Source organism: Rutilus rutilus (assembly GCF_951802725.1).
Source record: "Rutilus rutilus genome assembly, chromosome: 18".
Lineage (NCBI taxonomy): Eukaryota > Metazoa > Chordata > Actinopteri > Cypriniformes > Leuciscidae > Rutilus > Rutilus rutilus.
In genome coordinates, this window is record NC_140231.1 from 26,351,152 (window position 1) to 26,378,855 (window position 27,704).

The 27,704-nt window shown below is 37.2% G+C and overlaps 2 protein-coding genes across 7 annotated transcripts; one reads left to right on the top strand and one right to left on the bottom strand.

Moving 5' to 3' along the window:
- Window positions 1-143: 143 nt before the first annotated feature.
- On the bottom strand, window positions 144-10,187 carry gtf3c5 (general transcription factor IIIC, polypeptide 5). Its single transcript, XM_084387308.1, has 11 exons — window positions 9,860-10,187; window positions 9,115-9,313; window positions 8,321-8,519; window positions 7,978-8,176; window positions 7,138-7,242; window positions 5,027-5,141; window positions 4,768-4,848; window positions 3,905-3,993; window positions 3,706-3,788; window positions 526-668; window positions 144-405 (listed from the first exon to the last, which is right to left on the bottom strand). The coding sequence occupies exons 1-11, from the start codon at window positions 10,052-10,054 to the stop codon at window positions 257-259; spliced, it is 1,557 nt and encodes a 518-aa protein (XP_084243434.1). The 5' UTR covers window positions 10,055-10,187; the 3' UTR covers window positions 144-256.
- Window positions 10,145-27,144, top strand: LOC311277125 (uncharacterized protein). Of its 6 annotated transcripts, XM_084387306.1 has the most exons (29): window positions 10,145-10,315; window positions 11,066-11,313; window positions 12,164-12,860; window positions 13,637-13,749; window positions 13,911-13,973; window positions 14,837-15,007; window positions 15,135-15,268; window positions 15,353-15,447; window positions 16,077-16,131; window positions 16,264-16,404; window positions 16,494-16,667; window positions 17,139-17,202; window positions 17,680-17,878; window positions 18,011-18,135; window positions 19,090-19,468; window positions 19,981-20,112; window positions 20,312-20,348; window positions 21,345-21,437; window positions 21,529-22,022; window positions 22,125-22,201; window positions 22,466-22,593; window positions 23,103-23,245; window positions 23,353-23,642; window positions 23,919-24,072; window positions 24,161-24,194; window positions 24,311-24,406; window positions 25,149-25,563; window positions 25,991-26,216; window positions 26,304-27,144. In XM_084387306.1, exons 2-29 carry the CDS (start codon window positions 11,072-11,074, stop codon window positions 26,391-26,393), a joined length of 5,061 nt encoding a protein of 1,686 aa, XP_084243432.1. In that variant the 5' UTR covers window positions 10,145-10,315; window positions 11,066-11,071; the 3' UTR covers window positions 26,394-27,144. The 6 variants fall into 6 exon arrangements, with proteins under 6 accessions (XP_084243432.1, XP_084243428.1, XP_084243429.1 ...); XM_084387302.1 differs by having other exon boundaries at window positions 21,529-22,201; XM_084387303.1 differs by having other exon boundaries at window positions 21,529-22,201; window positions 26,307-27,144.
- The last annotated feature ends 560 nt before the right edge of the window (window positions 27,145-27,704 follow it).

A 27,704-nucleotide genomic window follows, 5' to 3' on the forward strand; every position in this document is an offset into this window, starting at 1 on the left:
TATATATATGCATAGAAATATCCAAAACAAACAACTAACAATTTTGTGACTATTTTGATACTGTTAATGAACTTTCAGTTTGTCACAACTTCTCTCTTATAGTATGTCAGATACTTTGTTGAAGAATTTGCTCAATCAGTTCATTTGACAAAACCATTTATTATCCAAATGGGGGTAACAAACTAATTTCTATCAGTGTACAAAGTTGCTTTTTACATTTACACATCCAAACCTTTTCTAAGTGCCAGACATGAAATTACATGTAATCTGCAATCTCAGTTTCCATTTCGTTGTCACTTGCATCAGAAGGCTTGTACTCTTCATCATCATCTTCGTCATCTTCGTCTTCTTCTCCGCTGTCAACAGTTTTGGGTCTAGCTCTTGTAGGCTTTTGGGTGGATGATGCTACATCAATAAAATATCACACCATATAAAAAATAAAGCCATTTTTATTTAATAAATATTATTTTGCTATATTTAATAATTAACAATTCATTGTTTTTTGTGTGTGTGTGTGTGTTTTACCGGGGCGGTTAGGTTGGACGTGTTGCTGGATCATTTCAGAAATGATATTCCTGAGATCGTCTGCCGTGTGGGGAACACACCAGCCATCTCTCTCATCACACACTTCCTCTTTTCCATCATTCGTATGGATGATATTCTTTATTCTTAAAAGAAGAAAAAGAAAAGTGCTGTAAGTCTTGTAAGTGGATAAATGATTGAAAAGAAAGACATCAAAGTTCCAACCTGATCTCACAGGAAAACGTAACTATGTTACAAGGTGACGATTTCCTATCAGTGTTCTTTTAGTATTATTAGAAATTATGTTTTTTATCAATATTTTGAATTATTTTTTCTTTTATATATTTTCTGTTTTCATTTTAAAGTATTAGTAATTTTGTTGTGCATTTTTGTCATTTAAAGGTACACTTTTTAACTTTCTTTTGTTCAAAATTAACAACATTTAAAAAAGTCAATACATCATCAGTCTTCTTCCAAAACATGTTTTTGTTTTTGTCTGTTTTCTCCATTCACTATGGCAAGCCTATTATAAGTGTTTATATTTAAGACCTGTCAGAATGGTTTTCGTGTTCGTAAATTGCATACATACGTCACTCATCATATCCGTAAATAGAGAAAAGTTGCTCCGGCTACTTTGACGTGTATGTGTATGTTGTGGGAGTGGCATAGGCTAGTTGTCAAGGAGTGTGAAAGGTTGACATGGAGCAGCTAATTCTAGTGTTGGTGTGACGGCGCTGCAGCGGTCGTTGCGTCTTCAATGATATTTGCTGTTTATACAGCCTTAAAGAGTGTGTGCACACTGCAGGCTGCAATATTTCCCCTGTGCACTTCAGCACTATAAGAGAGCTACATTTTTCCTGAAAGAGCAAACACGGGTGTGACACTGCGTCTTTTTCAAAGATGTCACCCGTGTGTCATTCCACCCGATGCGGTTGTTACCTGGCTGACAGTCACGATTGTTGGCTCATGTGTCTGGGCGTCAAGCACGCTGAGGTAACTTTCGTGAATGAGGGCTGCAGTCCTCCCGCCTGCCACCCCCGTCCCCCACTCCTATCGCTAACAGGCAGCAGTGTGCGGTTCGAGGATGCAATGCCTTCTTACCCACCCCCTGCTCAACTGTGGAGCCAGGTAAATGTTGCACCGCACACTTCGGGACGCTATGCCTTCCAAGGAGTTGGGTCCCTGCGCCCCACTTCACTGCCCCACTGTGGGTACGTCAGTGGTCCCTCTGGTCCCACTTGTACGGTCTCTGGGGGCCTGGCTAGCGCTCTCCGGGCCGTCTCGCGTCCCCCCAACTTCAGGGGTATCCAGAAGGGCAACCTGGCCCTTCACAGGCTCCAATTCAAGATGTTGATGCAGAAATGCATTTTCGAGTGCATCCGTCCATGAGACTGGTTTGCAGCGATCGGCCTGAAGGACACATAGGGTTCATGTCTTGATTCTCCCTCGACACAGACCGTTCCTGTGCTTTGTGTTCGAGGGGCGGGCATACCAGTACAAAGTCCTCCCCTTCGGGCTGTCCTTGTTGCCTTGTGTCTTCATGAAGGTCGCGGAAGCAGCCCTTGTTCCCATGAGAGAACCTGGCTGGCGTTCGCATCCTCAACTATCTCGACGACTGGCTCATACTAGCCCAGTCACTAGAGCAGTTGTGCGAAGATGTGCGAAGATGTCCCGAGATGGGCATGGCAACGCGGCACGTACGGGGTGACGTTTCTATGGGCAGGAGTTCCACTAGAGCAAGTGTCCAGGAATGCTGCTGTCTTTACGAATGCCTCCACCATTGGCTCCACGTACAACGGGCATGCAGCTTAGGGTATTTGGACAGGACCCCAACTGCATTGGCACATCAACTGCCTAGAGTTGCTTGCAGTACTTCTTGCACTGGGCCGCTTCAAAACGTCACTACTAGGCAAGCACATAGTGACCCTCGGGATGGACGCACTGGCACACAGCTGGCCCTGGGACCTATGCAAGTATGGTTTCCCCCAGTGAGCCAACTTGCACAGTCAGGTCTTGCTAGTTGCCCCTTTTTGGCCCAAACGGACCTGGTTCCTAGAACTCATGCTCTTCACGACACCCCCTCCCTGGCGCATTCCTCTGAGGAAAGACTTGATTTCTCAGAGACGGGGCACCTTATGACACCCACTTCCAGACCTCTGGAATCTCCACATATGGTCTCTAGACGGGACGCGGAGGACTTAGGTGATCTACCCCAGGCGGTGGTAGACCCAGCCCAAGCTTTGCTGTGTCCTGTCTGTGCTTTGCGCCTGTACATGGACCGAAAGCAGAACTTCAGGACCTCAGAACAGCTCTTTGTCTGTTATGGAGGCCAGCAGAAGGGAAAGGCTGTTTCTAAGCAGAAGATGGCCCACGGAAAAGTGGATGCCATCGTCTTGGTGTACCAAACCCAAGGCGTGTCGTGCCCCCTCGGGTTGAGAGCTCACTCTACCAGAAGTGTTGCTTCCTCCTGGGCACTGGCGCATGGGCGCTGATGATATATGTAGAGCTGCGGGCTGGACGACACCCAGCACGTTTGCCAGATTCTATAGTATTTGCGCCAAGCCAGTGTCCTCCCGTGTACTAGCCCCAAGTGGCCAGTGAAGGCCAGGTAACCACACTGTCTCGCTTGCTGTGCCATTCCCCACCTATTGACCGGATATGTGCGCTTATTTTTGCTTCTCATGTGAGTTCCCCAAACCTGCGAACACTGTTGAGTTCCTCCACCACCCTCGGCAGTCGGACGTGGGAGAGTGTCCGACGCCAGGCCTAACACACTAATGTGACTAATGTGTATTCTTTCAAGGTAAGGCTTCCCTGTCGGTGAGCCTGTGTCTTTCCCTTGGCAGAGTCCAAATGTTGGCAATTAGCTGAAATAAAGTTTACGTTTTTTTTTTATAAGTTTTTATTTATTTAAGTTAAAATGTATTTTATTTTATTTTATAGTTTTAGTTAACTATAAAAACCCTGTTTTATATGAATTCGTATGATGTGAATAGTACATAAATGTATGATTATTAGAAACCAGCATGAAGGCCCCTAAACACACCCATCACTGGGGCGTTAGGAGATCATACGAAAACGTACTGCCAAATGAGATTGTACAAATTAATATGAATTAGCCACAAATTCACCAGAACGTAAATTACTTACGAATTGCAATGAGATTGTGTTGAAAGTTCTTACTTTTCTACATCCAGATCACACAGCTGGTAGAACATCTGCCGGTATGGAGGGAGCATTCCCTCCCGGAAAATGTAGACTGAGTCCTTGAGAGAAAGTTCCACAAAACTGGTTTAAAACGCTTCCTTGACATTAGCTGCTGATCAAGACGAAATCCACTGTGATATAAAACTTAAATGAAAAATTAAATAACTGAAAATACCTTTAGTATGTACTTGGCAATAGCAGGTTTGGGTCCTGAAGATGAAGAACTCTCCTGGGTGATGTCAGTTACGCTCGCAGGTTGAGGAACTAAAGAAGTGAACAAAACAACCATACACTACCATGAAAAGCTTTGATCATTTACAGTTAAAAAGTTTTAAATACTACACTATCGTTCAAAAGTTTGGGGTCAGTACATGCTTTTAAAAAAAAAGAAATTTATACTTTTTTTCAGAAAGGATGTATTAAATTTATCAAATGTGACAGTAAAGATATTTATAATACGAAAGATTTCTATTTAAACAAACGCGGTTCTTTTGGACTTTCTATTCATTAAATAATCCAGAAAAAAATATGCATCACAATTTCCACAAAAATATTAAGCAGCACAATTGTTTTCAATTTTGATAATAATAAATGTTTCTTGAGCAGCAAATCAGCACATTAGAATGATTTCTAAAGGATAATGTGACTCTGAAGACTGAAATAATAAATAATAAATAAAAAGACTGAAGTTATGATGCTGAAAATTCAACTTTGCTATCAGAGGAATAAATTACATTTTAAAACATATTCAAATAGGAAACAGTTATTTTAAATTGAAAAAATATTTCACAATATTTTCAGTGTTTTACTGTATTTTTGATCAAATAAATGCAGCCTTGGTGAGCTTAAAAGACTTCTATACAAAACATTATAAACATTTGACCAACCCCAAACTTCTGAATAGACATTAATTATTTAAGTTTTAGAATCCAAAACCTCTTGGAATGTAAAGGTCAGACAGGAAAAACAAACTCACTATATAATGAACACCTTAAGGGAACACTGTGTGCCAGAACATTTGTATCTGTGTTTTTGTACCTGTCCTGTTGATAGTGGTTGGGCGGCTGTAATGATAAGCGCTTCTTTTGGATTTCACTGGCATGTCATTGACACCAAATCCTACAGAGACAGAAAATTACAGGAATTATGTGTGTATTGTCATTTGTACTCACATCTGGTGTCAAAAAAATGATTCTGCACTCTTTTGGACAGTTTTGTATAGCAGTCTTGGCATGTTTATGTCAAGGAATAAATCATATTTAGGACTGTTATGAATGTGTTTTGGTTGATCGCTCACCATGTTTCATTCCGTAGCGGATCCTGAAGTCTAGAACCTGGTAGATTTTTGCTTCAGCGGTTTTTCGAGGATCGTATCCAAACCTGACCCACAAACTCCTCCACGGCCCTGTTAACTACACGTAAAAACTATTTTCATGGGAGGTTGTGACACAGTTGCCATCAAAATTATTCAACCCCCACTGAGACTGTAATCATTTACAAATGTAAGCTTTTCTAAAGATACAGAGTAAAAAAAAACCCCATATATAACAGTTTACTGGCAAATAAAAAGTGATAATGTTAATATATAATGTAGTTCTTTTGAGTTTTAGTATTTTCTTTTGGTAATACAGCTATGTCATAATAGCTCCCCCATTCAATGCTGCTTATTCACTTATTTGCATGGTATGGTACAAAATTGTGTTAAAACACAGTTAAGCCTTTGGAAACTCTATAATAAATATGGAGTGATGTGACCAAACAAACTTTTTGGACCCATGGATCAGCGGTATGTCTGGTGCAAAAAAGGCAAAGCTTATGAGCAGAAGAACACCATCTCCATGGTCAAACATGGAGGTGGTCCAGTTTTGTTATGTGGGTGCTTTGCTGTTGCAGGTAGTGGAAATCTTGACTGTATGAAGGACATCATGAATTCGTTGAAGTATCAAGCCATTTTGGCAAAGAAGGTGATGCCTTCGGTGCAGAGACTGAAGCTTGATGATCAATGGACTTTCCTGCAGGACAGCCATCCCAAAGTATACATCCAAATCTACTTAAAGGTATAGCGGAGGATTTTCCCGAATTTTAGAAAAGAACCGCCCTCTCCACTTTTTGAAAAAATGCACATGCGCAACACTCTACCTGCTCCCGAGAGGGAACGCCTATTAAACGTGTGCACGAGAGAGCATGCACGAGCTAATCATAGCTTACATTAACTTTTACTAGCAGTGATTTTAAATGGATTTCTCCAAATAGCATGCCAAACTTTACCTGTCAAGTAGAAACTTGCTAAACTAGAAGCCCAACCTGTGTTTTGAGCGCACGCCATCGTGTGAACGAGCACGTACGACGGCCTTACGTAAACATATCACCAGAATGATTGACACTTAGGAGGACCAATAGTCTTGATGATCCACCCGGAAAAAGAAAATCCTCCGCTATACCTTTAAGTTTGGTTCAGGAATCAGTCATAGAACGTTCTCGAGTGGCCTGTACAGATTTCAGATTTAAATCTCATTGAAAATATTGGGTGGAAAACCAAAAATAATCAGTGATCTGGAAGCTTTTTCAAGCGAGGAATGGGCCAAGATTGCAATGGAAAGGTGACAGAAGCTTCTCAGCACTTACAGGCTGCATTTATTGGAGGTTATAAAGAATAAAAGATTCTGCACAAAATCTGACTTTTGGGGGTTGAATAAAATTGTAAATGAATGTTTTTTTCCCCCATTAACTTTACATTCTCAGAATCACTCAAATGTGTATTAATACACTTTAGTTTACTGATGCATTTGTTGAATTGTTTTCATAAAATGTTATTCTCAGCAGCAAAATGTCTTGCAGGTCAAGAGGGTTGAATACATTTGATTGCAACTGTATATAGTGCGGCCCACACTAAAAATCTGGGAATCAAAAAGTAATTTAAGCCTAGAAATAAACATTTTATGATTTTGAAAAACAACTTTCACTATTTCTAAGTCACTAATCAAAAAAGAGAAATTGACATTGACTATGTGAACAAATATCAAATCATGGGTCTTTATTTTTTACACAAACTAAAGGATTTTATGCCAACCATGGACTTTAGGGTTACTTCTGAATGGCAGTCAATGAAGTTGGATGCCTTTTTGGCAACATAAAAGTACATGTAGATGCTAACTGGCCCATACTAACTAGCCAAACCTTGAACTTTAGTTCAGACAAACAGATTTTCCCAGCACAATCTCACACCATTGGTTGAACCAATGTTGCTATAACAGGCCACACTAACAAACAGAAAAGTTGATAGTGCCACTTAAAAAGTGTTCGTGCACCACTAATGGCTTTCTGTGCAATAAGATGGGTTTGGAGAAAAGAATACCACATTATATTTAAGTTTATTAAACCTAGAGTTTTCTCCGTTAATCTACTCACCATGTAGTACGCCACATAAGGGAGGAGGTGCTTCATCTTCTCAGGGTGAACGTTGATGTTGGCCTTGACGGCATTGCGAGACCATATGGGCCTTTTCTCGAAAAGCTGCGAATTAATCAAATGAATCAGTATTTTCACATGAAACCGCATTGGAGCACAGGTGGGATTATGATAAGATAAGGACATTTTCCCATAATATATAACCAGAGTTGTTGTCCAATAGTTGCTTAAGTTGACGTTGACAGCTTTTCTAAAAACAACTTATAGTTTTAACCTTTCACCTGGTTGTCAAACATCCCTTCCACGAAGCATTGAGAATTACATAAACGAGTCTCCCTGCAACATATGCACTCTTGTTCAAAAGTTTGGGGTCAGAAAGATTTTTTTTTATGTTTTTGAAAGAATTCTCTTATGCTTACCAAGACTGCATTTATATGATTCTAAATATATTCAAAACAGTTATATTGTGTGATGATATTAATACAATTTAAGCTGTTTGATATTTTAATATAGTTTAAAATGTCATTTATTCCAATGAATTTACTTGAAACAGAAATCTTTACTGTCTCCTGCTGACCACTAAACTTTTGAATGGTAATGTATCTGAATATTCTTTTTCCAATATATTGTTTTAATATTATAATCAATTAGTACAAAAAAGTAATTGTTTGTTTTTACAATGTCGTCAGGTTTTTTTTCATGTGATTTTTAATTTAGGCCCTCATATAATATTTAAAAAAAATAATTGTTGCTTCAAATCAAATGTTGTAATGTTGTGATCATCTTGGAGATGGTTGCTGTATTTAACACATTGAAAACATGTAGAACAATTTTACCAACCTGTTTGAGTTGCTGCTCTACCTTTACATCGCTAGGATGGACGCAGACCTTTTTCCAGCTGGTCACTGCAGCTTCTAGAGGTCCTGATGGAATGGTCTTGTCATCAAAGTTGACAAAAATGGCATTGTTTGGCCGGCGAGCCCGATTCGGGGCAATGAGATGATCTTTTAGGAGAACAGACTGCATTGCAGTCTCCCTGCTGTTTATTGGGAAGCAGACAAATTATGTAATCAACAAATCAAACCACCAAAAACACACATACAGCTGAACTTAGAACAGTTCGGATCATTTGCAGTTGCAACCAGTCAACTCATTTGGGAATTCAGGTCCTACTCCAGCTTACCTGTGCAATACATCCGGACGATAGTAATAATCCACAGCCGTGTCCAGGCGAGAGAAAATGGGAGGAGGAAGGAAAAGAGGCACAGGACTGTCATAGAATTCCTTCTTCTCAGGTTTGCGCAAAATGATCTTATCGTACAAAGACATCTGGTTGCCATCTGGATCACTGTGAGTTGCCAGGTACTGGAAGTCAGCCATTCCTGAAGAATCAAGATTAAGAATGTGTGTGTATTAAAGGGATAGTCCACCCGTAATATCCGTAGTAAATGCTGCTCCATCTGAAAGCACTGTGAGTTTGAGTCGCTTATAACGTGCATTTGAAAAAGCAACATGCATCAAAACATGTAAAGTATTTATGAACCTCTTGTCCAACAAAAGACAACATTTAATACATCAATCAAAGCATTTCAATCTTCTGACTATTCAGCTACAGATAGTATGATGCCCATAGGGATTTCCTGGAATGAGGGGTGTTATCTACTTCTGTCGCGGGGCATATTTGGCATCTCTGCGTGAGAGCGTCAGCGTTCAGATGGAGCAGCATTTACTACCGATCGGCTGCACTGACAAGCTGCACATAAAATAATCGCAGCTTTTGCCAAATCGCGTGCGGTTTCATTTCGATTAATCGTGCAGCCCTTATAAATCTATACTGATGTAGCATATCATTTAAAATAAAAAAGAACAAGAATAATAATATATATTTAGGTTGTGGGAGAAAATTCTTACATTTTAAAAAAAATATTAATTAAATTATTTTAGAAAATACTAGATGGTGAATGAAGACTTTTATACCTTGAAATTTATATGTGGTTCCTATAAGTCCCACTATCTCCATGCTGATTTGGGTCTCTGAACTGTTTCCTTTGCGGGTTCTGCGGCGCACTCTGAGCAGCAGGTTGGTGGAGGAGTAGCGGTTCCCATAAGCAGGATGGCAGAAAGGATCTTTCGGCCGAAAGCGGAGTTCAAGTCTTTTGGAAGAATCTGCATATGTCTGTCCAAAAATGTTTTTGTTTTTTTTAAATCCCAGATTTAAATACAATCTACTATACACTCAGTATACACATATATAACCACTAATATATCATCATCCAATATCAAATCATTTGCTAATATAACAGAATTGAAAATCATGTAAAAGCGGCCATATTTCTCTGGGTAAATATGCCCCAGATGTCATATGATTTTTACATAATGTATAAAACACATCTGCTATGTTACTATTATTATTATTATGTAGGGAAGGTGTCATTAAATGTAGATCAAATACTGTTTAAAATCAGACAGAATAAAATACAATGACACAAAGAAATCAGTCAAAGAAATACAGTACTGTGCAAAAGTCTTAGGCATGTTAATATGTCATTTTCTCCTCAGCTGTCATTTACATCAGCCATGTAAAAAATTAATGTAAGTCACAAGGACTGATCTAGAAATCAGTATCACTCTGAAATACAGTAACAAAAATTCAGGTTCAGCCTAAATGAACATACAGTCTAAAAGCACGTGTCTTTTTCATTTAAAGCACCAATATGATCACCTTGGACACTCCCTCTTCGCCGCCAATGCTGTCCAGCATTCTGTCCACATTGTTTACGACTCCCGGGTATTCAACACACACTAGATTAGTGTCAGGCAGGACAAGTGTTGCTGTATTTCCTGACACAATAGCTGTATCTTTGCTTTCTCCTTCTGTGCGTGGGGAAGCCGGATTGTTTGTAATCGTATGATCCATTTTCACACGATTTTTGTTCGACGCTTATGCATAACGAAAAGCCATCTTTTCGCTGGTGTATTTCTATTAAATTGTGTCTTGGTAAACAGCGTACATGAACGTGTCCGCTTGTGAAAACCATCCGGGTAGAACTGCAGGCTCGGAGGAGAAGGAACGTTTGTTCCGGCTCTCCGTGCGCATGCGCAGTAACAATCAGCAAGCATGGAGGACGTCAGCCGCTGAAGATTTTTACAATAAAATCACCCTGGACCTCCAAATAAAGTAAGATATTTGAAATTGCCACGTATTTAAACGTATAGTGGTGTTGTAAAAAGCAATGTTGCTCTAATAAACCGACAAGCTTATGTTAATGAACATTGTTGGACAGGACCCTCTCAATGGCCACAAAAAAAACATTTAAAACATTTGTAGAAAATCAAAGAGCCATTTGTTTCGAGTGTCTGGAAATTAAATATTTGTGCATCGCTATGATAATCAAATATTAAGTAGCACGTAAAAGTTTGGGAAAGAATTACGCTGATGCAATGAGAACATAAAGGTTGTAAACATCACTCTAAGAAGTAACTGTTAGTTGTCACATAGAAGTTTGTTAACGTTACTTGTTTTTGATTTATTACCCAATAAGACATATATGAGTATGTCAAACCTCAACTGTCAAACCTAATGTAAGAACCTTAGAACGGTTTTAGCTTCAATGACAGTACTTCACTAATGTCTTATTGTAAATCATAATATAATAATAGTAATATATATTATACAATTATTACACAGAGAAAGATGATGTGCAGATCTAGAATTAGCGTAACAGTATACTTCTAATGATATATTAAAAATTACACTTTATGTATGTTTATTTAACATGTATATGTATGTAAGTGGTCAAATCGATTAATCAAGATAATTGCATCTAACATAAAAGTTTGAATATATACATATTATATATACATACACACACACACACACATATATATATATATATATATAAATAAATATTTTTTTCCCTCTAAACAGAGAAAAATGATGCGCAGATCGAGAATTAGCGTCCGCCCCAATGTGAAGCCCACAGGCCGAGCTCCGGTAGCTTCTCAAGATAATGTTCAGCCTCCCCAGGGTCCTGCTGACTCTGCTCCTTCTGAGGGGTCAGAGGTCATGGCTGAGAAGTTGAAGACTGACCCACCTATAGCATTGGAGCGAACTAATGAGGAAGCCTCTCAGAGCAGCAGCTCTAATAACCAGTTGGAGGCAATTAGCCATGGAGCGTGAGTCTGAACCTTCAGTCTTATAAATATCTGATTATGTTTATTAAACAACATTTTTGTAAATCTGAATGTGTACAATTTTTTTAACTTTTAAAATCATTTAATTGGAGTAAAGACATACAGTATGAGACATACTTCAACTTTAAATTTTGAAATAAAAATTTACATTCACGTATTATGGTATTCCGGGGACACACTTAACGACTTGCTGAAACATTCTAAGAGTGACTGAACACACTTACAGACTGTTTCCAACAACAGCAGCAGATTTTAAACTCCAACTGTGAAAACCGACTGAACGCGACTCTGCGTGTTTGGGCATGATCAGTCGTAAGTATCAAATTGCATTCATTGTCGGCCTTACAGTCGTTAAGTGTGTCCTCGGCTGTAGTTAGTGTTGTCAAATATATAGATATTTCGATATGCATCGATACTGAAATATCGGTTCCAATACTCCTTTTTTGCAGTATTGATATTCAGAAATTCCAGTATCGTGACAACACTAATGGTATTATCTTTGGTCCTGTGACTAATCATTATTTCCTTTACGTTTTTTTACCAATTTTTTTCATTTTAAATGATCTTTCAGTGTGGGAAATAATTTTTTTAAAGTTCAAATATTCCAATAAGTTGTCAATTAATGTAGGTCATAAAAACTGCATGTCTGTTAATTACTAATTAGAGACAATACATTTTAATCATAGGATACTGCTAAAGCTGCTTTACAATTTTTGATGTTCCTCTGAATTTTCTTTGTTTGGTTACTGCTACTAGTACTAGATTTTGTTATATCATTACTTTATGCAAGAGAAATTGCCAGTTTTATCACTGATTCTTTGCTTCACAACAGGGATGTTGCATCTAAAACTTCTGATGCCCAGGATTCAACAAGCACCTCTGTGACTTCTGGCCCTCAGAGGAGGAAACGCTTCACAGCTCTGCCCAACTTAGCCAAACCACGAGCTTCCCCAGCCTCCTCTAGGACTCCTAAATCACCATCCAAGTCCCCTGTAAAACCATTAACACCCAGTGAGACTGAAACATCAACCCCCACTGCAGAGACTTCCCTTCAGATACCTGAGCCTGGCCACAACTCCAGTGCTCCTGGAAGACGGAGACCTCCTGGAGGGGGCAGACCGGCCAAGGTACAGCCCATCCCTGCAGCCCCACTGCGGAATGACCGAGAGACAGAGACTCAAGAGGATGGGGGATTGGAAGACACTGTTGTACCGTTGACCGTCCAGCAAGGGGAGTCCCAACATCCCCTTAGAACTTCCAAACCTGAGACTATTTTGGTTCATGAAAACCCTCCAGAGTGTCCGGTTCCTCCTGCTGTGGAAGACATGGTCGCACAGCAGGAGAGTGATTCTGAGCCACCTCTGGGACAAAGCCAAACTGATCTGTTAAGAGAAAGACTTAAAAAACTTCAGTCGCCATTGAAAATTCTCAAATCGTTAACAACTCTGAACGATCCGGCAGACATTGTGAAATTAGCTCAGGCACGGAAACTTCGGGAGCTTCTTAAAAAAGAAATGAACAAAGACAAGGTGTGTATGTGCTTTACATTAGTTTGTTTTTTTGTTGTGTGCAAAGAAAAAAAGTGGTTCTGGGTTTGATCTGGGCAAAAAAAATGTGGTCTTTATAATGTGTATGTGTATATATGTCAGTATTTAGGTGTACTATGCAAAAGCTGATATATTGGTAAAAAATAAACAATAAAAATCTAGTCAAAAATAGTCAAGGCAAGGTTTCCTTTAACTGATTTTCTTAAGTAATTTGCATTTTTATGCTCCAATATGACAATACATACAGACATTGTATTGAATGGCAATATTTACCTATTTACACTACCGTTCAAAAGTTTGGAAGAGATTTGTTAATGTTTGTTGTGAAAGAAGTCTTTTCTTCTCACCAAGGATGCATTTATTTAAACAAAAATACAGGAAGACAGTAATATTGTGAAATATTATTAGAAATTATTACAACTGCTTTCTACTGTAATATATTTTAAAATTTAATTTATTCCTGTAATGCCAAATCTGAATTTTAAGCATCATTACTTCATCCATGTGTCAATTGATCCTTCTAATATGCTTATTTGCTGCTCAAGAAACATTTCTTATTAGTGTCAGTGTTGAAAACTTAATACGTGTATACATTAAGTTTTGTCCCAGGCTAAATAGGATTTTCACTGAATCACAATTGAATCAGTACTGTAATCCTGGCATATTTTGGGACTGTCACTTTATGTGGAATTCCTAAGGGAATTATTTCAATGCTTTTAAAATGCTACTCTGACCTCTCCATTGACACTTGAATCTAGGAAGACAAGAAGAAACCAAAGTTGGGAAACAAAGAACGCAAGGCACCTAAAGATCACACCAAAATGACCATGAGAGAGCTGATCTATTACCTGCCTGATTCCAACCCGATGAAGTACGTGCTGTTCTTAATTCCTTTGTGTGTTTAGGAAGTCCATGTGAACGCAAGTGTTGATATTGGATTTGTGATGCATGTAATGGGGTGTGCAGGGATTAAGACAAACTGATTATTGACAGAGTGTTTTCTAGTTTTCAATGCCTTGGTTTTCTGTACAGGTCTTTCACAGATGAAGAGCAAAAAGCATCAGAGACAGAATTAGATGACTCTCCTACACCAGCGTAAGCCTAATCACCCTGTCAATCTCCAAATAGTGCACATATGCCATCAAGATGACTATTCAATGCGGATGGTGTATTGCAGGCATTTAAAAAATTCTTATGATTTAGATTGAATGTGAATTAACATAATTTTGTATTATTATTATTATTATTATTTGCCCTTAAAAGCTTTGTATAGAGTGCTATTATGCTATTTTAAAGGCTCCTAATTTAGTTTTGAAGGTCTCAAAGTCAAAGTCAAAAAACACTTTGATTTTCTCATAATATACATTGCAGCATCACCTCTTTTCTCAGTGTCTGAAAGAGTGGTCTCTCTAAACCCCTCCTTTCCGAGATCCCACTCTGCTCTGATTGGTCAGACGGCCCAGTCTGTTGTGGTTGGTCTTCCGCTTACAGCGCGTGCGTTGATCGAAACACTGATTACCATATCTGAATTTCAGCTCCGAGGCTTCCTCAGCACTTGATACACAGTGATACGAACAGTAACGATGGAGTCGGTTTTTACCGTATCATTTCGAGCCTTTTCTCATCCTTTGGAAGTGCACTCAAAAGAGGATATGCTTTTGTTGACAATGACATCATCTTTTGACATGTCATCAACATGAACCAAACTAGGGTCAAACTAGACGTTGTTTGCGGGGTTCGTGCAGGCAGTTCAGAATCGGTTCTTTCTTAGTTTTGGGAGACAATAACACCATTCATTGTGCACTTTGATCTTTAAAACTTTGCAGACCTGTTGCATTCACAAACAGCTAAATACTGTTACATGAATAGTCAAATCCAGAAAAGGCATAATAGGGGCACTGAATTAAAAATATGGTATTATGTTTAAACCCTCATCAGAACTTCTTATTTCTTTTTAGTTCTTCTAAGACTCCAGCTGCTCCATCAGTTCAGGAGACGGTGGCAGAAGATGCTGGTCATGCGGAAGACGAGGAGAGAGTGGACGAAACTCAGCCAGAGGAGGAAGAACCTCTGGTAGTTCCCAGGGTGAAGGTGGCGGAGGATGGCTCTCTGATTATAGACGAAGAGAGGTCAGTGATGTTCCTTTTTATCCTGAGCTGCTGTTCATGGAGAAGTGTAGTCCAGGAATTAGTAAAGGTGAAGTGTGCCGTGTTTCCAATGTTAAAATGCTTTTTATTCTATTGTGTGGGTGTGTAGTTTAACAGTCCAGGTTATAAGGGCAAAAGGACCCAATCCGGCAGAAGACAGAGATCCCATATTTGAACGTGGTTCTACCACCACTTACTCCAGCTTTAGGAAGGGCACCTACACCAAACCCTGGTCCAGTGGAGGTCAGAAGTCAAACACAGTGCAACTCTTAATTTAAAGTGTGTCGTATATATTTCATTTATATATTTTTTTTGTGTCTATTCCAGAGACTGAATTGTTTTTCTTGGCCATCAGCATGGTGGGGACGGACTTCTCCATGATTGGTCAGCTGTTTCCACACAGAGGTCGATTGGAGATTAAGGTGGTCACAATAGCTTTGTGTTTTGGGCTCTTGTATGCGTGTATTCATATCACTAAACACTTGTATGCTTGATATAGTCGTTGATTTCATTCTATTGTCCAAAAGTTTGCGTATAAGTTGAATATTTTTGAAAGATGCTCATCAAGGCTGGATTTATTTGATAAAAAAATCCAGCAAAAACATTAATATTGTGAAATATTATTATAATTTAAACTAAATGTTTTCTATCTTACTAAATTTTAAATTGTCATTTATTCCTGTGATGGCAAATCTGTGTCTCCAGTCTTAAGTGTCACATGATCCTTCAGAAATCCCTCTAATATGCTGATTTGGTGCTCAAGAAACATCAGTGTTGAAAACAGTTGTGCTGCTTAATATTTATGTGGAAACTTTAATGTTTTTTTCAGGACTCTTTGATGAATTAGAAATCTTAAAAGAACAGCATGTATTTGAAATGGAAATCTTTTGCAACATTATAAATGTCTTTAGTGTGTCTTTTGATCAATTTAATGTGTCTTTGCTGAATAGAAGTATTAATTTAGGACATCTTGAATGTGTGCCATAATAATACAAGCTCAGCTTCAAGAGCCTCAATCACCATCTTCTTTGGTGTTCTCTTATTCCCCCAGAACAAGTTCAAGAAAGAGGAAAGAAATAACTCATGGAGAATAGATAAAGCTTTCAGTAAGTGACTTTTAGCAGTTAACCTACCACCTTAAACTAACATCTAAAAAAAGACAAATGAAATTGATTTCTTATGGAATTAAGTATTAAGACAGTTGGTTGAAAATAAAGTAAACTGAAGTACATTTTCAGAGGAGAAGCGACGTCTTGATCTAGATTTCTTCAAAAAATTAATGGAGCAGGTCCTAAAAGACGAGGAAAAAAAGAAAAACAAAAACAAAGAGCTCATCAAGTTGGCTAAAGCACAGAGTAGAGTCCAAAGGAAAGTGAGAGGTCAGTTTATTTTAACTTTCAATCTGTGTTTAAAATTGACAGTTTTTTGGGCAAATTCTTATGCACACTTAAACTATTTTCTGATGCAGCGACTAAAAGAAAGGAAATGGACACTTCAGAGGATTCGGACAGTGATGTGGTTGCAGGAGAAAAGGAGAATGAGGACCTCTCAAATGATGGAGGAAGTGATACCACTTCAAAGAAACACAGGGGAAGAGGGGCGAATACTCCACAGAGGAGAATCAAGAGGACAAATGGAGAGGGTATGCTTTAAGCAACAATGGAAAATATATTCTGTAATAGACCAGTGCCTGGTTTCACAGACAGGGCTTTGATTAAGCCAGGATTAGGCCTTAGATCAATTAGGACATTTAATTAGCTTTTATAAATGTGCCTTAGAAAAACACATTACTGGTGTGCATCTTGAGACAAAACAATGGAAGTGACATATTTTAAGATATGTCACTGCAAGTCAGTTAAACAGCTCAGACATGCTGCATTTTAGTCTGGAACTAGCCTTAAGATAGCCTTAAGCCTTGCCTGTGAAACTGGGAGCAAATTCTTCAAATTTCTGAAGAATATCTTAAGTTGGTTCAAAGCATATTTTACAGCCTGTGCATAGTGAAACTTACTGGCTGTCTTTTTTAGATTGTTTTACACATTATTTATATAATTCTTTATATTATTGTTTTTTTTTTGGTAAACATTTGATATATTTCATTGATGGTTTGTAGCAGCAATAGATAAACCTGAGGACTGTGAAAATGCCCCTTCTGATGGTCAGTCACAAGATGACAGGTAAGAATTAACCAAAATATAAGATTAAATCCTAACATTGTTACATTTAAAGATGCTTTTAGTAATTTTCAATTAAAGGTGACGTGTACACTACCATTCAAATGTTTAGGGTCATTCTAATATGCTGATTTTGTGCTCAAGAAACATTTCTTATTAGTATCAATGTTGAAAATGTGAAAAATTGTGCTGCTTAATATTTTTGTGGTAACCGATACATTTTCACATTATTATTTACACATTCTTTGATGAATAGAAATTTCAACATTTATTTAAAATAAAGCTCTTCTGTAACATTATAAATGTTTTTACTGTCACTGTGGATCAGATTAATTGATCCTTTCATAATGAAGTATTAATTTCTTTAAAAAGAAAATCTCTTTCTGACCCCAAATTTTGGAACGATGATGTAATTTGTGCACTACTAGTGTAATTTATGTTATGAGACCATTTGAGGGTTGAAAATGATTCTCTTTCTAGCAGGTTAAGGGAATCTGATTCTTCAGAGAATATAAACAAGAGTCCTGCTATTAAACCAGCTCAGCTCAAGGGTCGATCCCAGAGACCGATCCCGAACTTTAGTCGAAGATGGGGGAACAGGCGTCCTGAGCCCAAAAGCAATACCCGGGAGGGCGGGACCTCAGTCGCGGGGGATGGTAAAATGGACAGGTCCACCAAGGTAACGTTTTCAGCGGTTTAATGCGAGATTCGACCAATCTTACACGTGTATTATTGTACAAAGGCAGTTTTTTTTTTTTTTTTTTTGACAGTCTGTTTTATCTGTCATAATTGTATAATTTACTCTTTTTAGGTGCCTTCAGACTTGATACAAGAGGAGAAGAAAAAGCTGTCAAAAGGTTTCCTTGAATTGGAAGATTTAGAGGAAGAACCTGACCTTAGTTCTGTACATGAGCAGATATTTAATAAACCAACCAGGTAAGCGTGACAATATTTAGAATATTTCAATCATAACCCGGTTAGGGTTCTAAATTTAAGTGTTTTTTTGTATTATTTATATACTGTTATAGTATTTATTTTATAAATTCTGTTTAGTTTTAGTAATTTTAGTACTTCAGCTTAAACATTATTTTATTTCAGTTAGTTGCCTAAGCAAGATTTCTTCAGTTTAATTGTTCATCTAATATTTATGTTATTTTACTGCTGCATTATTTTAATTAACGAAAATTCTTTTAATAGCTTTATTTTAATTAAAAATACCAACACTGCAATACAGATATAATTGTGAATAGATTTTGAATCTTTTGATAAATTATTATGATGGATATAGAGCTGCACAATTAATCTTTAAAAGATAGCGAACTCGATTCAAATCCTCTCCTCCTGATTGGTCAACTTGAGACCAGTCGGCCCGTTCAACCACACACACCCCACAAATTGAGAGCTTGGGAGGTGCTTGATGCTTCAAATAAAGAAGATTGTGTAAATTACATCGCTACACCAGTAGGTGACGACAAGTGACTTTTAAAAATGTATTTGTCATTGAATCATTCATTAAAGAGATTGTTCAAAAACTATGATTCATCCAGCAATGAAACAAGTGAAGTCTTTATGAGCGAGCCATTAAATCATTCATTCAAACTCTAGTTAAATAAATGCTTTTAAATAGACTCTGCAGCAATTAACATTTGTCAGAACCTATAGTAAATTACATGTTATTTTGTTTAGTTGTCTATTCAGAATCTTGGGAGAATCATGATCTCTATTTTAAATCAAAAATCGTGATTCTCAATTTATCCAGAATCGTGCAGCTCTAGATGGATTTGTGAGTCAATTTATTTTATTTTTGATGATCTTTTTTTTTTAGGTATTGTTCTGTGGTCTTGTTTTCAGGTTTGCTACTCATGCTAATTATTTTTTCTCTTTTTTTAGGTCAGGAAGGATCCCTAAGCTCTCTCAGCATGTGATGCAGGCAGCGGCAGAGGAAGAGGAAGATGAGGAAGAGCTCTCTGAACCACCTGTGTCTTCCAAAACTTGTAATCAGGGCATCAAGGCACCCGGCCGGAGGGCTAAATTAAAACCAGGCCCCACATTGAAACAGGGCATGCACAGGAGGGGGAAATCTAGACTGGTGACCTTACTGGCCTCTGGAGCTGAAGATGATGATGAAGAGGGCGAGGACGTAGAAGATTGTATCCTGAGCCAGGTGGACTTTCCTTCATACCCTGAAGAGGAAAACCAGGCATTCGTGCCAATGAGTCTACGCCCTCTACTGCCTGTTAATTCAGAGGTGGTAGAAACCATGGAAGAGGTGTGTTTATGTATTATCATACCATAAAGGACCTTATTGGAACCCCCTTCATCACATATCAGTGTGGCTTGCTCTGTTCATAAACTCCCCTGCTTGAGTCTGATGGTTTTTTTTGTTGCATAAATTATGTTGTTATGGTTAGTACTCAAAGATTAAGGCCAGAAACATATTTTACGCCGGGAGTGTCTGGCGACCCCCAAGGTGCCACAGTTTTCTTGGAAGAAAGTAACATTTACAGAATTTTATATTACAAAAAATTTTTTTTGCTTTCTAAACACTAACCATAATAATTTTATTCCATTAACAGTTAGTAACAATGAAAAGAAATCTGAATACAATTTTGTGGGGAAAATTTATACTTAGAATGTGTTTCTGATCAAAGTGATGTTCAGTTTTGTTTCACCATTTTATTCATATTAATTTCTGCATGTCATATCAAAAACTCACAACCTTCCTACCTTTCATTGTCCTTCCCTTTTTTTTTTCTGTCACTCATTCCCATTGGCTCCCAGCTGGACATTTCTGTGAATGTGCCTGATATCTTGAGCACATCCCAGAATGTTTTGTGCCCTGAGATGTCATATGAGCAGGCAACGTTGCACGCTGGTCCGGTTACTTATGAACACCAGTTAGACCTGCTTGCTGTAAGTCTCCCCAGCGTCATTATGTCGGCTGTATGTCCCTTGTCACATCTGTTTACTGTTGTGGTGTCCATTATAAACTCACAATTCATTTGTCAGCCGATTCTAGTTTCCTTACTTTGAAATTGGAGTGTTTTTGAATGTTTTGGTGTTTGTAGTTTTTGATGAGTTGGTACTAATTTGTGTCTGATTTGTTTTTAAGGATGTCATTGAGTTTCTTGACCCAGACCACATGGAAGGTAAGGTGACACTCTCTCAAGCTTTCCTACCACCAGCAAACATGGAGAAACAAATAATCTAACTGAATGAACTACAACAGGAGTTGTTATTATCTATATTAACCATGCATTTATGTCTAGTAATCATATGTAGTCAAAAAGATCTCCAATATGCAATGACATGTTATATTCCAACATCAAATTATCTGGGCAAAACATGCACAGATACGTTTTCTGTATAGATAAAAAAAAAAATGAATAAATTGATTTATGAAATATTTGTTTATAATTTCACTTTACACAATTGTTCAAATAAAAATGTAAACAATTCTAACATAAAATTTTGAAGAAATCAAATGCACTGACACAAGCCTAGTTTTTTGTTTGGATATTTTTATTTATTTATGATATATTTGTTTCACTTAAATTGACAGTTGTTTAAAACTGTTATATAATTGGGCAAAAATTAAGCTGATAGAAATCTAGTTTTCTTTTTGGATAATTTTTTTTGTTTATGGTGCAGTTATTCGTTCATTTTTATGATACATTTGTTTTATTACAATTTACATAATTGTTAAAATAATAATAATAAAAACGAAAAATACATATTTTAATGTATAATGTATGATTAATGAAATAATGATTTAAATGATACATACACTATGATATTATAATATATACATATATATATATATATATATATATATATACTTTATATATACTGATATAATGTAACAGATATATGATGATAATCATAAATTATACTATAAATTAAATATCTTCATTTTTTTCCAGTAGTTTTTGAATTACTTTTCCATAACAATGTGTATATTGTGTCATCGACCAAACTTTTAAGAATATTGTATGATAAAAGTTTTGCTTATATCACCAGCCCCTACATGTCAATGTCTTTTATGTCAATGTCTTATTGCAATGTCTTTTATGTCTTTTATGTCAGTCTTTTATCCAAAAGCTTTAATATTCTGGTGGTTCATAATTTATACATCTTTCTTTCAGTATGTAATGAGATCAACAATGAAGCTGCCCAGACTCTTCTGACCATCGGGAACTCCGCTCAGATGGCCCAGACATCTGAAATACCCTGTACAGGTAAGAATAGCTTCATACTGCAACCCTCTTATTTGCCTGAATCCAAATGGGCACTCAAATTGAATGACTGATTGAATTAAATCTTTTTCAGGTGAAAATTATATTCTTGGACAGTCAAGCATAGTACATGAAGAGGTGGTTCATGAAGAAGTTATCACAGAAACAGCCATCATGTCCGGTCCCTCTGTAAGTTGCGAGTCAGAGTTGAAAGATGATGTTGAATCTTCCAGCTGTGAAACTCATATTCCAGAACTTTCTGCTGAAGAAACAAAAGAGGAGCCAATCAAATCACAGACAACTGATGCTCATCCTGGTCCCATTCGACATGAGACACAGGATTTGGCTTGTTCCAACAGTGTTCCACCGCCTAAAAGAGGCCGTTTCTCCAAACCCAAACCCAATATTGGTCAAGGTCTGAGAACCAGACAAGCTCCACAGCAGCAAATCTGTCCAGAACTTGTTACAGATTCTGTGGAGAGCTCTAAGGGTCCATCTGTCACGGAAAAGGATAAAACTGCAACACAACCCATGCAAGAAGATTCAGTTCCTGTGGATCACCTGTCAGTCTCCTCTACTTACCCTGAGGTACTACAGCAGGAAAAATCATCTGAAATAAGAGAAGACAATCTTAATGTTGTTCCTGATAGAGTGACTAAAGAAGATAATGGATCTGTGTCATCTCTGAAGAGAAAGAATGATGATATAATCACAGAGGAAAAAAATAAAGAACAAGAAGAGGCGAGAGAACCACAACTGACAAATAGGTATTAAAACTAGCCCATTTATTTATTTTATTCATTTATTTCACTGATACTTTTAGTCAGTGATCTATTTTTTGTGATTCAGCATTTACAATTTATTTTTAGTAATTTTTTTATAGTTATAAATGAATACAATAAAATCAGTTAAAATTGTTCCTTGGATAGCTTAAAATGCTTCCAATGGCGGCGGTTCTGAACCCATAATGTGAGACTGATATTCATGTGTGTAAAAAATGAGTAGTCTCAAATATTTTCTGTATGTTTCAGTGTGAGTGAGTCTCAGAGCACATCAGACGATCCTGCTAAACCTGTCAGGAGGTCCCGTGGACCCAAACCTAAACCAAACCTGACTCAGACATCCAGACACACACGCACACAGACACAACACAAAACAGGTATGACAATTCAAACCCAGCCACTATTATCTAAAATGTGAAATGGCTCTAAACAGGTGAATCTCACAAATATATACATTATGTTTTGCATGGTTAAAAAATAAAAAATGTGTAACTGTAATATTACTATTTTTAAATAAAAAGAAGAGATTAGATGCAGTATAATATACGTACTACCACCATGGTGTATAAATTGTTTTAACGTTTCAATAATATGTAATTTTTCTAATTACAGCAGATATTTTTTTTCCTTATTACAGTTAGTTTTGAAAATGTGCTTTATTAATGTAAAAATAATTACTGAAAATTACATAAAAAACTGATTCAGTTTTATTATGCAACTTATAAAAAGTTAATAAAATTTATTAATATATTTTTGGTTTTGGTGTGACATATCACATTTATGTTCTTGAGAGGTTTCATGAGATTCACCTAAACAGAACAATTGCTAAAAAAAATCAAAACAAAAGCAAATATGAATTTTTATGTTTGCATTTGCTTCCTCGCAGTTATAAATGAGAAACTGCCTGCTGCTGAGTCTTCCACGAGCACTTTCACTAAAAGCCCTGAAGAGGGTGCTGTAGTTACCACAGAATCTGATGTTTCCCAAAGTGCAGCACAAGAGGTTGCATCGAGCGCTGAATCAGCACAGGTAAAATATCAGTTAAAACCGATTTTTAGCCCTCGGACGACAAGTGGAATAATTACAATAAGGACATCGGAATAATAAACATCATGTGTTATATCTCTTTAATTTAGGCTGTCAAAGATGTCACACCACCAGTTGTTCCTGAAGATGAGTCCAGGAAGAAAACTGTGGTCATGTTGGATGAGATCAAAAAGACCAGTCCAGTAAAAGTTTTTGAAGACAGCACTGTGAAGCGGTTTGGATGTGAATCCGAAGAGATCTCTGCTGAACACACTCCTGAGGAACCTTTGTTTATACTTTCTCTCACTGAAATCCCACCCACTTTAGATGAGGGGGCGGGCTTTAGGACAGAGCCCCTCCCACTGACAGCGGTGTCTGAGCTGCATTCTCATGGTCAAAGGTATAGTTTGCTTTAAACTGTTATCTGATGCTGTAAAACACTGAGTCAATGCATCACTTTATAAACAGATATATTGTGAGATGCCCTGGTTTCACCTAGTTGACAATTTGTTAACCAAATGAACGCAGTGCATATTTAAGGTTTTTTTGTGAGACTGGCTCTCTGTGTTCTCAAATGTCAGTGTCTAAACCAGATTTCATTCATATATTTGCAAATGGTGCCATATCCTTTCTCTTGTATTTATTGTTTTTTTTTCCACATTCTGTTTAATTTCAGTGCTAATGAGAGCAGGGAGGTATCTCACCTTCTGATCACAGATGCTTTAGTTCCTGTGTCAGAGGATGAGGAAAAGAAAAGTGGAGAGGGGGATGTGGACAAATCGAGGAAAGGAGGATTGAAACGCAAGACACCAGTCTCAACATCTCAGGGGGTAACACATACATCTTGACTTTAAGCACTATTGATGCTTGATAAATAGTCTAATAAGTGACTAATAGTGAGGTAATTTCCTTTTTTAGAGTACCGAAGATGAGAGTCAGGCAGAACATCACGGTGAGAACATTTTCAGCAAATCTTTATAATAAAAAAATAAACATATGGTATATATTGTCATCTGTCAGCATGTTGTAACATCTGTTCATGCATTGCACATTTTCTTTATGCCTTAGCAGTGGAATTATTGGGAAGCCCTGTGGCAGAGGAGACTAAAGATGAGAAGGAACATCTGGAGAAGAAGAGAAAACTACCTGATAGAACCAGGAGAGGTAAGGGAGCTTTTTTATGTTTTTGAAGGAAGTCTCACTGAGGCTGCATTTATTTGATACAGTAGAAACAATAATATTGTAAAATATTATCATAATTTATAATAATTGTTTTCTACCGTAATATATTTTAAAATGTAATTTATTCCCGTGATGGCCAAGCTGAATTTTCAGCATCATTACTCCAGGCTTCAGAGTCACATGATCCTTCAGAAATAATTCTAATATGCTGATTTGCTGCTCAATGTGGAAAACATGTGCTGCTAAATATTTAATATTTTTTTGTGGAAATCATGATGCACTTTTTTCAGTATTCTTTGATTAAAAGAAATTCAAAAGAAAAGCATTTATTAGAAACAGAAATATTTTTGTAGCATTATAAATCTCTTTAATGTAATGCATTGTTGCTGAATAAAAGTATTAATATATTTTACAACTTTTAAATGGTAGTGTATAATAATTAAATGAAAAATAGATAATAATAATTAGTAAAAAAATGAATATATATATATCTCAATAAATTACTTAACATAAAAAAGTTACTATTATCACTACAGGATCAGTTATAGTTAAAACATGAAGGATTTGTTCACATTTAATTGTTATTTGACCCTGCACATTATCTACTTGTTAACAAATTATTAAATATGACTTCTTTTTTTTTAAATCCTCTAATTATATAGTGTATGTCAAAGATTACAACACATAAAATATGGGTTTTACCAATTAACTCTTATGCGTTTAGCAAAGCTGCAGGTGAAACCCATCCCCATTTCAAGGAGAAATGCCCGAGGTGTTGATGCTAAAGAGGACACAGCAGCGCTCTCTCTAAAAGAGACTACCTCATTACCCATTTCAACACGAGAGACAAGATCAGTGCCAGAGCAAACTGTGTCTGCTGCCGTTTCAACAACGGACAACTCAGCATCAGCCACCATCTCAGACAGAGAAGCAAACACAGACCTTACTGCGACCAGCGATAATTCTCGTTCACCTCAGCAAGAAAATGATCCTCAAGAATCTTTACAGAAGGGTCCCTCCCAAGGCATCATGGGACAGGTGGACCTCCCAGGCAAAGAGACAGCTGAGTTAGCTAGTGGATCAGACTCGCAAATTGTCAGCCAGATCACGCCTGTTGCCACGAGTGGGTCACTTACGAGGTGGGTGGCTCTTTTACATAATCTTGATTTTTGGGGTCTACTAGAACGTTTTCGTGCTTAAATGATCAAAAAACACATTATTTTTCACATGTTTTACATTATTGCAGCACCTCTCTTCCCAGTCTGGCTCTAACACCCTGTTTAGTTCCTGTTCAACCGCTTTGAGCACTTTTGGAAATGTCACATCTCTTACCATAATAGAGAATAACTCCCTTTGGAGTGAATTTGTGCTTCGTAACTTTGCAGACCTTTTTCATGCCCAAACAGCAACATTTCACACTAACGAAAGTTGAAACTGTAAAAAAAAGCATAGTAGGTACTAAAAAAAAAAAAAAAAAATTTATAATAAAAAATTAAATTGGCTTTGATTTTATCCCTAACAAATATGACATTACAATCCATTTGTTTTATTTTTGTTCTTCTTTAGACCTGGCAGAAGACCCAAGGGGTTCCTGTCCTTCATTTCTTCTAAGAGTACACAAGGACCCCCAGCAGCTCATCGAGGGGCCAAACCAGGCCCCCAAAAACCAGCAGTCAACACCGCACGAACTGAGAGAAAACGGATAGCAGCCGGCCCTGTTACCATGGCAAAAAACCCTGATGTAAAGGGAACGTCACCAACCTCTGCTTCCACCACTGCATCTGTCATTGAGGTATCATACAGTCTGATATTCCAGTACTTCTATGGCCACATTGTATATTTGTATTAATAGAATTGGATGCCATCTTTCTCTGCTCAGCAGAACTCAGAAGAAGAACCCACCAGTGTCTCCAAGTACTTTTTCAGTGACATCTTTACTGAAGTTGATGAGCTAGAAGACCTGGATTGAGGTTGGAATAACGAGCCAGGAACAACCAAGCAAGCAGTGAAAAATATAGATTGACATCAGTAGGGTGTATAGATGTGAATGTGAAGTTTTTACCAGGACACTTTTACCAAGAAGAACCACAACTGAAGATATGCAGTGAAAACGTACCTCAATAACTTTCGAAATATTAACAATGTCTTTTATTTTATTCTATTTTTTTTTTTTAGGATAAATAAGTACTAATTCACACTATGGTAAAGCAAATATGTTTTTGATACAGTTGCACTGTTCATGATGTAAAGTTGAAATACGACTCATGTCTTCTTTGAGCCTAACTGTGTTTTATTTGATCGTTGGTCCTAACCTTCTGCATTTTATTTTCAGTTATGAATTGGCAACACATTGATTTCTCTCAGCCAATTCCTTAACATCATTTGGTTATACTTGTCTTTTTTCCTTTGTCTTTAGAAAAGACCCCTTATATATTTTTTGAAAGTTACTTTTCTTTATCATTTATATTTATTTAAAGAGCAGTTTTGAAACAAACCTCCATTTTAAATAAGCACTGTCCTTTCCTTCAAACTCCATCCTGTTTTGTGTGTTGGATTTTAGCATTTTTCAACATATTTTGTAGCATTTTTTTATCTTCAGCTTTTAGTCACAAAGCCTTTGTTCAGTTTTATGCTGTTCATATTTGTGTTCACATGTTCTCAAGCAAATGTTTTACGTGTATGTATTTGTAAATATGTTAATAAAAATGTTGCTGTCTAAATATGTACATTTTTAAATATAAACTATAATGTATTTTTGTATTGTTTGTAGTTCAATAGCAATTAAATTAAAACTGCATCTTGCGGAAGAACATTGTAGCCGGAGATACTTCTCTCTGTTGATGTCTACGACAACGAGTCACGCAGGTAGCACAGGTAGGTTGCTACTGGGCTACTCCGCAGTGGTGCAACCCGAACCAGTTTAAAATAGTCCCAATATAAACACATATTATAGGTGTACGTTAAATTCGGGAAAAGACAGACACGGTTTGGAAAATAGATTAATTATGTAGGCTACTCGCTTATTTGCTACGTGATTGTTATTGTTGGTGGGGGTTTCGATTTGTAGATGTCAGCAATTAATATTAAGAATTAATAGATTCAAATGATGATTCGTTTTAGCGTGTATATGTTTCAAAGTATCCAAAATATGTCATGAAATTTGAATGCGTTTTAATGGAGGATTCGTTTTTTGAGCCGTCAATCGCCCCCTGGCGGAATAAAAAGTCTGTGCCATTGAACAGCTTTTAATAGCCTCCCAAAGTTCAATTCATTAAACAAC

Coding starts and splice junctions, on each gene's coding strand:
- gtf3c5 (XM_084387308.1), bottom strand. CDS start 10,054: ATGGATCATACGATTACAAACAATCCGGCTTCCCCACGCACAGAAGGA. Junction 8,177..8,320: donor CGTCCGGATGTATTGCACAG/GTAAGCTGGAGT, acceptor CCCAATAAACAG/CAGGGAGACTGCAATGCAGT. Junction 3,789..3,904: donor TTGCCAAGTACATACTAAAG/GTATTTTCAGTT, acceptor CTTTCTCTCAAG/GACTCAGTCTACATTTTCCG.
- LOC311277125 (XM_084387302.1), top strand. CDS start 11,072: ATGATGCGCAGATCGAGAATTAGCGTCCGCCCCAATGTGAAGCCCACA. Junction 13,750..13,910: donor CCTGATTCCAACCCGATGAA/GTACGTGCTGTT, acceptor TTTTCTGTACAG/GTCTTTCACAGATGAAGAGC. Junction 25,564..25,990: donor ACGAGTGGGTCACTTACGAG/GTGGGTGGCTCT, acceptor GTTCTTCTTTAG/ACCTGGCAGAAGACCCAAGG.